At 37.0% G+C, this 13,532-nt stretch overlaps 1 protein-coding gene across 1 annotated transcript; it reads left to right on the top strand.

The window, feature by feature from the left end:
* Positions 1–363: 363 nt before the first annotated feature.
* Positions 364–4,167, top strand: LOC120091168 (uncharacterized). Its single transcript, XM_039049059.2, has 3 exons — positions 364–1,079; positions 1,748–1,876; positions 2,288–4,167. The coding sequence occupies exons 1-3, from the start codon at positions 645–647 to the stop codon at positions 3,845–3,847; spliced, it is 2,124 nt and encodes a 707-aa protein (XP_038904987.2). The 5' UTR covers positions 364–644; the 3' UTR covers positions 3,848–4,167.
* Positions 4,168–13,532: the final 9,365 nt, after the last annotated feature.

Below are 13,532 nucleotides of genomic sequence, written 5' to 3'. Positions count from 1 at the left end.
ATTGATAAATGTGACTTTAATGTCTTGTCTTACACTTTCGAACACGAATTTCATGAAATTAAAATATGTTCAAAAACAATTTCGAATATGATATTAATAATTCAAAATTACTTTCAAACATGTATTTATATTTTATACAGTAATCACATAATATTATTCGATATGTTCATGAAAGCTGGGTCGAATACTCGTGAATATTAAAAAAACCAAATTTGAAAATTTGAAAAAGTCAAAAGAGAGGGAGAAGGTGGGTAGGGGTAGAGTATTAATTTAAAAAAGAAAAAAAAAGGAAAAAAAAAAAAGAAAAAAAAAAGGGAAGGAGTTGATATTTTAAGCTTAAGGCATGCAGCGGCGGTGGGGAGGGACTGGCAATTATACAGAAGAAAAGAGATGCGTATACAATGAGCTGCTCACACCGTATAATACGGTACGAACGTATATCTAATGGCTGTCGTTTTCTCCATCGCCATCTTCAAACTAAATCCTCTCAGACCTTTTTTTTTCTTCTTCTCTCTCACAATCTTTCATCCCTCAAACCTCCATAGTCAGACCTCTACCTCAATCTCAACCTCAACCCACCATTTTTCTTCCTCAAATCCACCGCCAATCTCACCATCTTGTTCAATGGCAGTCTCTCGCCGGAGATGACTAAGGTATCCGCGAAGAAGCCGCAGCTTCCGGCGCCATTCCCGCCTACACTAAACCAACTCCCAGATTTGGATCTTCACTACAGGCCTGGTTCCAGTCGGGCCACACGACGGAGAATCCGAAGTCCAGCTCGCGTCAGAAGAGTTGTTGCTCCGGTTGGGAAGCGGAGCCGTCCTGAGACGCCCTTGCTTAAGTGGAAGATAGACGACCCTGGGAGTGGAGCTAATGGAGTTCAGCAGGAGGATGATGAGAAGAAGTTGCCTCTGGAAAGTAGCCAGAGAGCTCGGTTTCGAGGAAGTAAAGGAAGGAAAGTCGTTGTTTCGGCTAGGAAGCTCGCGGCTGGAATCTGGAGATTGCAACTGCAGGAGGCGGTCGCTAGTGGAGGGAGGAATGGCGGCCACCGGAGGACGGAGGATCTTCTAGGGTTTCAGGTAACTTTTGCTGTCTTTTCTGGGTTTAGAAGATCTCAGTTGTTCGTTTAGGTTCTGTATTGGAAATTTTGATTCAATCTCTGGAGTTGAAGATGTTGCAAATGGAAGTTCGATGGTTTATAATGCAATATGATTTTGATCCTCACTGGTTCTGTTTGTTTGAGCTTTGCTTTTTGGTCTGATCTATTACAGTGAAATTTTGCATTTAAATGTGTGTCATCAATAGTAATTGTAACGACAAAAATATTGATTTTGATTATGTAAAGAAGTATGCAGATGTACAAGGAATTGACTCTCATCCTTCTTATTTTGGATAATTCATTATGTCAATTAAATGTGCTGGATTTTACTTGTAAGAAAAATATTGATGTTATAGATGTCATCATATCTTCTTCTATGATTCTGTTTGTTTAAGCTTTGCTTTGAATTGCTTGAAACAATGTCAAGTCTAGGAATTAACAGCTTAATCACCATACCTGAAACTGGGAGTGCATGCATAGATGATTCAGTTGTGTTGCCTAGGATCAATATTTATTATTTGCTGCAAATGGTTGGATACGTGGTCCTGGTTGACCTTGTAGTTGAACAGAGCAAATATTTTGATTCAGTTCTTGAGATTTAGGCCTCAGCTTTATTCATTTATTTTATCTTGAAACTTTTCGTTTCAGCCTTGCACTGGTCATTCTGGCGCTTCAGCTTTCCATCCTGATGATAAGATAGCATTTAATTCTGAAATGAATGATCTATTACAAAGTCCGCGTTCTGTATCCGGTTCAAGAAATGGACTGTTGTGCAAGGTTTGACTCTTTCTTATACACCAGTTTAATAGAAATATTTGATTTTCCGATAACATGAGATATAGATATATCTGTCAGTTTAACTTTGTACCATATATTGCCTGTTATTTTCAGAATCAGATAACAAACTGGTTATCTGATATCTTTTCCAACTAGATAACTTCCTACTTTATAATAAATCATTTCCTTCTATTTTATTTGCAATACATTCTTTAAATTTTAGTTAAGGTTGAATAGAATTGATTAGTAACTAATAATATGTAAGGTGTTCTTGTCACAATAAATTAGATAATAGATAGTTTGTTCTACATTTAATATATGGTATGTTCTACATTCTCTTTTGATTTCTTATTTATATTCACTTAGTGATTTTATGACCCTGTTCTGTAAATTGTTGGTTTGCGCTGTCAGTTTGAGCCCTCATTTCAATATGCAAACTCAGCAATGGAGGGGGCAACAAAGTGGGAACCTGCATGCTTGAAAACACCAGTTGAAGCACGTCAGATTTACAACCAAATGAGACTTCTTGATCAACAAGGTGCTGTTTCGGCCCTTTCTGCGCTTGAAGCTGAGCTAGAGCAGGCCCACCTGCGGATTGAGGAACTTCAAGCTGAGCGTAATGCTTCAAAAAAGAAGCTTGAATATTTCTTGAGGAAAGTCAGTGAAGAAAAAGCCTTATGGCGGAGCAGAGAGCATGAGAAAGTAAGGGCATTTATTGATGATATAAAGGCTGAGTTGAACAGAGAAAAGAAAACCCGACAAAGGGTGGAAATGATCAATTTGAAATTGGTAAATGAGTTGGCGGATGCTAAACTATCCATAAAGCGGTTTATGCAAGACTGTGAAAAAGAAAGGAAGGAAAGATCCTTGGTTGAGGAAGTATGTGATGAACTTGCAAAGGAAATTGGTGAAGACAAAGCAAGAATAGAAGCTTTGAAGAGAGAATCCATGAAAGTGAGAGATGAAGTAGACGAAGAACGAAGAATGTTACAGATGGCTGAGGTCTGGCGTGAGGAACGCGTTCAAATGAAGCTGGTTGATGCCAAGGTCGCACTTGAAGAGAAATACTCACAGATGCGTAATCTAGTAGCTGACCTTGAAGATTTCTTAAGGTTGAGAAGTGAAACCTCAGATGTATCAGAGATGAAAAAAGCTTTACTGCTTAGAGAAGCTGCTGCTACTGTGAATATTCAAGATGTCTCAGAATTTGTTTATGAACCTTCAAACCCAGATGATATCTTCTCTGTGTTTGAAGATGTCAATTTCGGAGAATCAAATGAGAGGGAAATCGGACAGTGCGTTGCATACAGCCCACCTAATCATGCTTCTAAAGTCCAAACTGTGAATCTTGAAGCTAATGTGACTGATAGGATTGGCATCCAGAGACATACGAATTCCTTTATTGCTCATAATGGTGATATAGAAGAAGATGAGAGTGGATGGGAAACTGTGAGTCATCTAGAGGATCAGGGCTCAAGCAATTCCCCAGAAGAGAGTATTGCATCTGTCAAAAAGAATCATCGAGAGAGTAATGCTTCGGTGAGCGGGACAGAATGGGAAGGAAATGGAGGTGGAGACTCACCCCTTACTGAAATCAGCGAAGTCTGCTCTGTTCCATCAAAGCAATTAAAGAAGATATCATCCATTGCACGACTTTGGAAATCCTGCTCAAACAATGAAGGATACAAACTAATCTCACTTGATGGCATAAATGCCAGGCTCTCAAATGGAAGATTATCAAGTGCAAGTATCTTATCTGCAGATGGTGGCTCGGTGAGAAGCGGTATTAGTCCTCCAGAATTAGCAGGACAGTGGAGCTCTCCTGACTCGGACAACGGTCACACAACGCGAGGGAAGAAAGGATGCATCCCTCGCAACACAATCAAGGGTAGTTTAAAGGCAAAGCTCCTGGAAGCAAGGATGGAAAGCCATAAGGTCCAGTTGCGCCAGGTCCTGAAGCAGAAGATCTAGATGTTTTTCAAAGGAAGCTTTCAACTGGCTTAGATACCATTCATCAGGCTCGGTTCCTAGCGATACCAACGGATTCTGTCGCGAAGGTAAAAAATGCTAAGCCAACTGGATGATTCATTTTTCTGTTCTGTTAACATCAATTCAAGCCATTAGGATGTAATGTATTCTTAGTATCTCTTAGAAGCCATGGGGCCCTCATGAGGGAGAAAAGGTTGAATTCATGTAGGTGACCAAGATAATTGATATGTTCATTCCCATCTTTGTAATTTATAATTTTGCAATGTAAAATGCCCCTTCTAATTCTTTTTTTTTTTTCAAAAGGTTTTTGTTTTTGGTTAAGATAGAGGAAACAGAATGATTTGTAGAAATAGAATGATTTGTAGTTTCTGGGTAAGGTCATAGGTTTTATGATAATTGCCAAATGTGGAGGTAACAGTCTTTTTTGGAATTTTGGTTGGGGTGATGATTGGATTAATTAGGAGGTAGGTACACTGTCAACACCAACTGGAGACAGCCATCTTTGATGGAGACTGGAGAGGGATGTGGTGCTTGCCAATTTCCTTGAACGCCATAGTTTTAAGTAAGTTACAATTTTGGGTAAATTACCAAATTAGTATTTCTTTTTTTGGTCTTTCTTTTCAGCATAATTAGCGTAGGGGGATTCGAACTACAAACCAACCTTGTGGATACCAACACGCTTGTATGCCAGTTGAGCTATGGTTACCTTGACGCTATTTTAATTTAGTTGGTTTTATGGTTTTGAAAGTTATAAATGTGGGGGAGACCTTCCACATGTGAAATTCATTGTCAAGCTTGAAAAAAACCCACTTTTGAAAATAAATGGTTAGCAAAAACTAGGGATATACACGGGTTGGGGGATTGGGTTAAGGGTATTTTTTAGACCAACTTAAAAGTTCGGATTGGCTACCTGAGCAACCTGAATAGGATACCCAACCCAATTGGTTGGGTTGGGTTGTCGGGTTGTGTTCTTTTTTTCCTCCCTATTTTTGGTAGATCTAGAAACATTACAACAATCCAATCGTTATAAAAACATTGATCCAAGATAAATACAAACATAAAATAGTTTTTAAACATTAATTGGCATATCTATGAATCCATAGTCACAAACATATCCATGAATCAAACTTCTAAAACATAAAGTACAACATATCTATATCCATGAATCATAGTCACTCACAAACATAAAGTACAACATTAATAGATTACAATACATAACAACATATCGATATCCATGAATCATAGTCAATCACAAACATAAAATACAACATTAATAGAATACAATATATAATAACATAGTTCCTAATCCTATAGAATTACATAACGACAGTTAACGACTAAACTATGAATCAAACTTCTAAACCCACAATTATTAGCATCCGAGCATTCAACTTAATCCTGAAAATTTAAAAACATTCTAAGTAAGTAGATAAAATAAACCAACAATAAAAAATGAAAAGATATATCATATAAGTATTCAACTTATCATGAAAATTATCAACCCATGGCGTTTCATTTTTGTGTTGTGATGGAGGACTTGACATTATCTAGAAAAACAATATAAAGGTATACAATGTCATATAAAAATACATAGTAAATTGCAACAAACGAACAACAATTAAGTTAGAGACATCATTCACCACTCTTAATTTTTTTTTTTTTTTTTTTTTTTTTTAATTTTAACAAATCTCCATTTCTTCAAGCCGTGGAGGAAGATCTAATAAGGATGTTTTGCCACGGATCCAATTTTGTGTACAAATCAAAGCTTCCACTCTTTTAGGTGACAATGAACTTCTAAAAGAATCAATAATCCACCCTCCTGTACTAAGTGCTGATTCAGAAGCCACAATGGACACTGGAACAACAAAAACATCATGAACAATTTTTGATAAAACTTGGTATTTATAGCCATTTAGTTTAAACCAACTCAAAACATCAAAATGATCACTTAGTTCTTCACAAAGGTCAGCCAAATATCGATCCACATCATTCCTCAACTCTAAAGTATATTTTTCTTCTCTTTTTCTCTTGTATCGTGATAATACAAGACCATTTGAGTCAGTTTCAACGATAATTCTCAAACTCAATAGTCTTGAACTATCACTTGATTCAACTTGTTTATAAACATAACTTTGGACACTCAAATCATCACCAAAGCCATCAACTTGTCATTTTGAAAATTATACAAACACATCAAATAAGCTTCAATCCCATCAGCAAGAGCTTTAGCCATAGCATCATCATAAACACTTTCAAAGCAAAAGCTTACATAATCCAATTTGTATTGAGGGTTAAGCACCACAACTAGAAATATAAGCTTATTAATTTTGTCAAATGAATCCCATACTTGTGATACTTTACCTTCATATTTACAGCCATAATATGCAAAATAGAATTATGTTCGTTGCTCCAATAAATTAAAAGCTCATTAATACCCCACATCTCATGAAAGTAAGAATTATCAATCACATATAAAGAGCCGCTTATCTTCGTAGTGACATCATAAAACACCTTAAAAAACATGACAAACATTTCATCATTTTTCGAATTACTTGGTTGGTCGCCTCTTCTTTCCATGATCATCTTCCGCAAAATAGTCCTGATAATCCAACTCCTCTTCCTCTAATATTTGAAAAGTTTTATCAAATTTGAGTGCATGCTCAAGCATAAGATAAGTAAAATTCCCTCTTATTTCCACATCCAAACAAATATGAGCTTTGCATTCTATTTTCTCTTGCTCTACACAAGCTTTAAACTTTTGTCAATTTCTTAGAAGAGGATCTAACATACCTTACAGCATTACAAATACTAGCGATGAAGTCATGCATTTCTTTCAATCCATCATTCACAATCAAGTTAATTATGTGAGCACAACATCTCAAGTGTATTGATTCACCTTCCAAGACTAGGGTTTTCCAGCTTCTAAGTCTTTTCTTAATATATGAAAGAGCCCCATCATTTGAACTTGCATTATCAACAGTTTTATGGAAAAGACTTTAACAATCTCCCATTACAACAAATAACACTCAATGACCTTGCCAATTGTCTTACCCTTATGGTTAGCAACTTGACAAAAGTTCAAAAAAACTTTATACAAAACTCATTCAATGATATGTGCAGTGAGTATCATGTAGTTAACATTTTGCAACGAAGTTCATATGTCAGTTCTAGGACAAACCCTTTGAGAATTAAATGTTTTCAACTTTTTTTTTCCTCAAGATAAAGTTGATGGATCTCTTTAGCAATTGTTACTCTTGAAGGAGGGTCAAACTTAGGACAAGATACACTGCAAAAATGTCTAAACCCCCATTCTCTATAAATTTGAATGACAATTCATCAACAAATAGCATCTTAGCACATGCTTCTTTTTCATGCTTGTTGACTAAAAAATGTAGTCACAAAATTACCACCACATTTTTCATTATTAGAAGGTTGAAGAGTCAAAATAGTTTGTCTTTTTCTTTTTCTTTATATGGATACTTCTTACACTGATGTTTTAAGTGTTTCCATAATATGCTAGTCCTACAAGAAGTAGTATCGCAACAATACTTTTTGCCACAATAATTGCACGTGCACCTAGTACTATTCTTTGCCAACTTTGTGAAGTGATCCCATATAGTGGAGGTTGTTTTAGTAGATCTAGGTCTCTTCTTAGTAGGTAGTGGTGGTTTACTTGAATTCCCAATTTCAATTGTGTTATTAATGGAAGGAGGAAGAATAGGACTAGGGCTTAGGATTGGGACTAGGACTAGTTTTACTAAGATGTCCACTACTGTTGTCCATAGTCTATAAAAATAAAGAAACTATAGTCAAAGACTCAAAATAGAACCATCACCAACTAGAAAAACAAATCTAAGATCCTTTATATTATTCAGTGCATATCTCCAATCAATAAAGCAAGTACAAAAATCTTAAATAGCCACCAACACAAGTACTAGAAAAATCCACAAAGTAATGTAATGAATAAACCACCAACGAACCAAACACATAAAATAGCCACCCGCATAAAAACTAAAAAAAAAAAAAGTTCCACAAATCCATTATAGAACTGCAACAATTGAATTTACATTTGAACAAACCTCGAAACCGATCGTTGGAAATCTAAAATTTGAGAAGCAAGAATGGGAGATCTGAAATTAAAAAAAAAATGTCAGAGAGGAAGGCAGACAAATGGTGGTTTGATATTTCAAATCACAAACCTTGAATGATAACAGATGAACGACAGACGAATGACAAACACATGGGAAGTCGAGACGATAGACCAATGGCAGACACACGGGAACGACAGAGTGCAGGCAAAGGTTGAGAACTTCAACTGATGTACCGAAGGTCTGGAACGAAGAAGAAGGCTGACACACTTGAACTTTAGCAGATGAACGGCGGACGAATGACAAACACATGGGAAGTCAAAACGGTAGACGAACGATGGACCAGTGGCATACACACGAGAACGATAGAGTGTAGGCAAAGGTTGAGAACTTCAGTTGACGCATCAGAGGTCTAGAACAAAGACAAAGGCTAACGCATCGAACGAACAACGAACGAATAGAGCGGACAAACGGTGGGAAGTTAGAACGACAAACAAAAGTTGAAGTTCTACAGAAAGAAGGGAATGGTAGAGACAGAGAGGACTAGAAGATGGAGAACGATAGGTTAAAACCTTAAAATGAGAGTTATATATGTATGTATGTACGTATTTATGTATGTTTAAGGTTTAGAAAAAAATAAAAGAGAAAAAGTTATCTTCGGATTGTGTGCATAACCCTCCCCATCTTTATGCCCTCTTCCTCTTAAAGTCTTTGTTGTCATTCGTGCTCCTTGATTTGACCGTCTGCTGTCGTGCCAGTCATCCTTGGCTCGACCATCCGCCATGCTAGCTGTTGTCCTCCTCTCACACTGCCATTTGTTGAAAATTTGAGTCGTCCGAATCATGCCACTGTTTGTCGTTTTAGTCGTACTGCCATACAAACCGTTGGCCGCTTCGTGCCGCCATTTGTTGTCAATTTAAGTCGCTCACTGTCCGTTGTTCATTGTCCTCCCCTCGCGTATTGTTTGTCATCCTCCTTTTGCGCGTCGTTTGTCGTCCACTTTCTTGGCACTAGCATGTTTGTTGTCTCTGCTTGGTAGTGTGGTCGTCGGTGAGGATCTGAGAAGGTTGGCCCGAAAAAATTGAAGATCTAAGATAGAGGGATTTGGCCAAAATGAGCTGAAATAGAGAGTTTTGAGAGAGAAATCGAAGAATATGGAAAGTCGTGGGTATTTGAAAAATATTATGATTTCATATATTTTTCTTAAAAACGTGTGCCTCATTTAAAACCATTTTCTCTTTCCTATTTTGAACAATGTATATTTATCAAGACGAATGGTCTTAATTGTATAATCAGGAAATTATGCTCTTAACTTAAATATTTGAGTAAGTAATCTTGCAACTGCAAGATTTCGACTTGATTATAAGCACACGTGTGACCATTTGCTGGATACATCTATTAATACCATAAAATATCTAAATGGTCCACTTGATGGGTTAATGGGTCCACATATATCACCATGAATTCGTTCTAAATATGTAGGTGATTCAATCCCCACTTTAGCTGGTGAGGTCTAATTATCAATTTTCCTTGAGAGCATACATCACATGATAATTCATTAGATTGAATTTTTAATAACTCTCCTCATCATTATAGATCCTAGATGACCCAATCGATCATGCCAAATTGTAAATATGTATGGATTCATGTGTTGGGATTCGTGTCCTAATTCTCTTGTAGTCTCGTTGTTTGTAATGATACACATTGTTTTATGAATAAAATAATTGTTATTTCATTCTTGCATTTACTCATATCCAATAAACAAAGCTCCATGGTTATCTTATGTAAACTTAAGCATATATATATGTGATATACAAGTGAATCATGCCTTAAGTGATAACCAAAATAGGCCGATAGTATAAGGATTAAGGTGGGATGCCTGATCCTTGTGACACTACGGATACGACCCACTTTGTAGAGGTTTGCAAGTGTTGTAAACTACTATAGATGGTAGATCCTGACCATTTATGTGGAGACGTGTGACAAAAGTGTCCTATATAAAGAGTTTGTATAAGATCAGACCACGAGATAACTAGACTCTGTATATAACGTCGTTGATACTAGAGATTTACATCTCACCTAAACGATCATAGGTGACATGACCTTAATCCTGAATGTTTTGGGAACTCCTGCCTTTAAGGGCGATCCTTTGATTAGTATGGGTGAGAGTGGCTTGATTGCCAACTCAACATGTCTATCTTTTTGGGAACTTGTCTGATTTAGGAACTGGGAACTCAATACATAAGATGGAATTCACTCTTTCCTCGAAGCAGGGGTAAGTAGAGAGATTGCTCCCTTAAGGGCTGATTTCAGGGCTTGAACATAGTGGCCACAACTTCTCTTTGGAAAAGATAACTCAGTCATAGTAGATATGTTCATTAGAGGGATCAGTGGTTCTAAAGAAGTTAGATGTAACTACAGGGGCATAACGGTTATTGGTCGAGCTATACTGACGAGCAATCTGTGAAGGATTGTCGCACTGTTGATTGGTTAAGATGGACACATAATATATCTGTGCTAAGGAGAGTTCAACTGTCATTTAACGGATGGTAGATTTTGTGACTAAAGAGTTTAGTCATTTATTCACGTACCGTTGGAGCTTCGAGCTACAGGTTCATAAGGTCCCCTTGGTAGCTTAATGGATTCAGTTGAGGATCAGTTCTTGATGTTGATTTGAAATATTCAAATTGACAAGAGGTAATTCGATTATATATGATATAATCGGTATGATGTATGAGATACATCTAGTGGAGGATTAATATAAATGGGATTTACATTAAGTACCATGAAATAGAAAAAGAGCTATGGTTTATATATTTCATGAAATGAAATATTAAAACTATAGGTTATAAATATCGTATAGTAAGTTAGTTATCATTTATATTTATAATAATATTAAATTATTGGATAATTAACTCTTTTTCTCTAATAACCAATTGAGTGAGAGGTTATTGGTGAAGGATCTCTTACCGAAGAGTTCCATGAGCGCGTTCGGGTCGCTTCAATTTCATAGTGACCGAAATACATCAAATACATTCAAATGCACAGTTATGCAAACAAACAGTAATTGTTGGCATGCTTTGAACAAGAAATTACAAGGGAGAGAGTTACCATACTAGTTAAAGACGGTCTTCAAACTTCGGAACTCAACACAGTGGAAACCTCTACCCGATCAACCAACACCCAACAGATGCGTCGACTGCAGCAGCACAAACAACCGCAAACTCACAAACGCAATGAGGACGACACCACCAAAAAAGAGCCCCAGGTATTCTCGGAGTGAGAACCCAAAGCGTGGTCTTTGGTGAGTTTGGTAGAGGAAGGAGGACAGATCGTATAAGCGATAAGCAAGTGGGAGGGAATAAGAAGCTATCGTATAGCAAGATGCTTATTGTTTAGGAGAAACTACACGATCGTGTAGATTTTATTGAACGATCATTTAGAAAATAATAGGCGATCATTTAGCAAATACAACACATTATACGATCGTTTAGGAAAGCTAACTGATTGTTTAGGACTTAATGTTTGATCGTTTAGGTGCTAGGTAGACGATCGTTTAGGCGCTGAGCGACTATCATATAGGTTCTCAATTTTAAATGATCGATTACGTTTTCACACCAACACGCTCCTTCGATCTCTTTCCGAACCACTTAACAATTCAAAATGAAACAAATTTCATTTTAATTAATTGGTTATAATAGCCGACGCAGTTCCTACTAATGCACGTTCGAACGTGATTTTGGGTTAATTATCATATAATTAACTAATTAAAATATTAATAAATATAATCATATTATATTTTTAACCTATAGTTTGATATCACATATCTACCATAGTAATTTCCCCTCTACTTGATATAAATCATATTTATATCTAATTTTCTCCAAAATAATGCATCTCATACATTTAGCCAATTATATCATATATAATTAACCAGTCCAATTATATCATATATAATCGAACTTCATCTTGTCAATTTGAACATTTCAAATTAACCCAAACACTGATTCTCGACTTTATCCAAGCTACTCAGGGGGCCTAATGGACATGTAGCTCGAAGCTCCAACAGTCCGTGAATAGCTGACTAAACTCTTTAGCCATGAGATCCACCATCCGTTAACTGTAAGATATTCCACCAAAGATCAACAGTTGAACTCTTTTTACCACATATATATTTTTGCGTCCTTAAATATAACTAACCCTTCATAGATGCTCGTAAGTGCAGTTGGACCAAATTACCGTTTTGCATCTGTTGTTACATCACAATCCTTAAGTACCACTGATTCCTCTAATGAACAATACAACATAGTCCAACTATGTGTGAATACCTTTCGGGCCAAGAAAAGGTGTGTGGCGCCACATCGTTCAAGCCCTAGAATTAGCCCTTAAGGGAGCTATCTATCTACTTATCCCTGCCTCGAGGAAGGAGTGAATTCCATCTTGTGTAGTTGAGTTCTCAACTCCCAAATCAGACGAATCCCCAAAATGGTAGGTTTGAATCGGCGACCTGGCCACTCGCACCCATACAAATCAAAGGACCACTCTCAATGGGAGGAGTTCCCAACTAACTCAGGATTGAAGTCATGTTATCTATGGTCATCCTAGTGAAGTGAAGTCTCTGTCATGAAAGGTGTTATATAACGAAACGTTAACACTTCGTGGTTAGATCTTATACAAACTTTTTGTATAGAACACCCCCGTTCGCATATCCCCCACACGAATGATCAGGATCAGACCATCTGTGACAAGTCACAACACTTGTGGCCATTCCACAAAGTAGGCCGCATCCGTAGCATTACCAGGATAAGGTTTCTCTCCTTTATCCATATATTACAGACCATTTTGGTTATCACTCAAGACATGATCCAATTGTATGTCACCACATACATGCTTGAGTTACATACAAATAACTAGGGATTTGAAGTTTATTGGTTTGTGGTAAAGCAAATAAAACAAGCAACCGAGCAAAATACAAGATGTGAAGTAAATATCATATATTATACAACACAAGCATTCGTACAAACTATTTACAAACTACAGGACACGAGACTTTAGGGCATCAACCCCAACAATTGGTGGTTTCATGGTAACCGTGAGATAAAAGAAAAAATGTTTTCCTAATTTTAGTAAGGTTGAAAATTGTTGATTTGAGATTTCCTCTCTCGAAAATATTCTCATGGAAATTGTCAAGTAAAGTGGATTTACTAAGCGACAACTTGGAGTTAGCTAAATGATCGTGGAGTGTTTGTAGGCGATAGACACTCAGCTAAGCGATGAGCTAAACGATCACATAGCTTTTGTTAGACGATCGCTTAGCTTTTCTTAAATGATTGGGCATTGACCTATACGATAGGTTCTTTCCATCTCTCACTTGTTCAATCATTTACACGATTGTGTTTCCTCTTTCTTTCTGCCTCAAACCAAGTCCATACAGAGCCCACCCTCTGGATTCTCACACCAAGAATACCAAGGTAGCCTTCTTGGTGGTGTCATACTCAACTCGACACTATCGAGGTTCTGTGGAGGCCGTTCATGTTGTTGGGGTGTTCGTGATCGAGACAATCGCCAAATTCGAGTGC

The sequence above is a fragment of the Benincasa hispida genome, chromosome 11 (assembly GCF_027475165.1).
Source record: "Benincasa hispida cultivar pf3 chromosome 11, pf3_genome.v1.1, whole genome shotgun sequence".
Classification (NCBI taxonomy): domain Eukaryota; kingdom Viridiplantae; phylum Streptophyta; class Magnoliopsida; order Cucurbitales; family Cucurbitaceae; genus Benincasa; species Benincasa hispida.
This window is presented reverse-complemented; position numbering and strand designations above follow the sequence as displayed.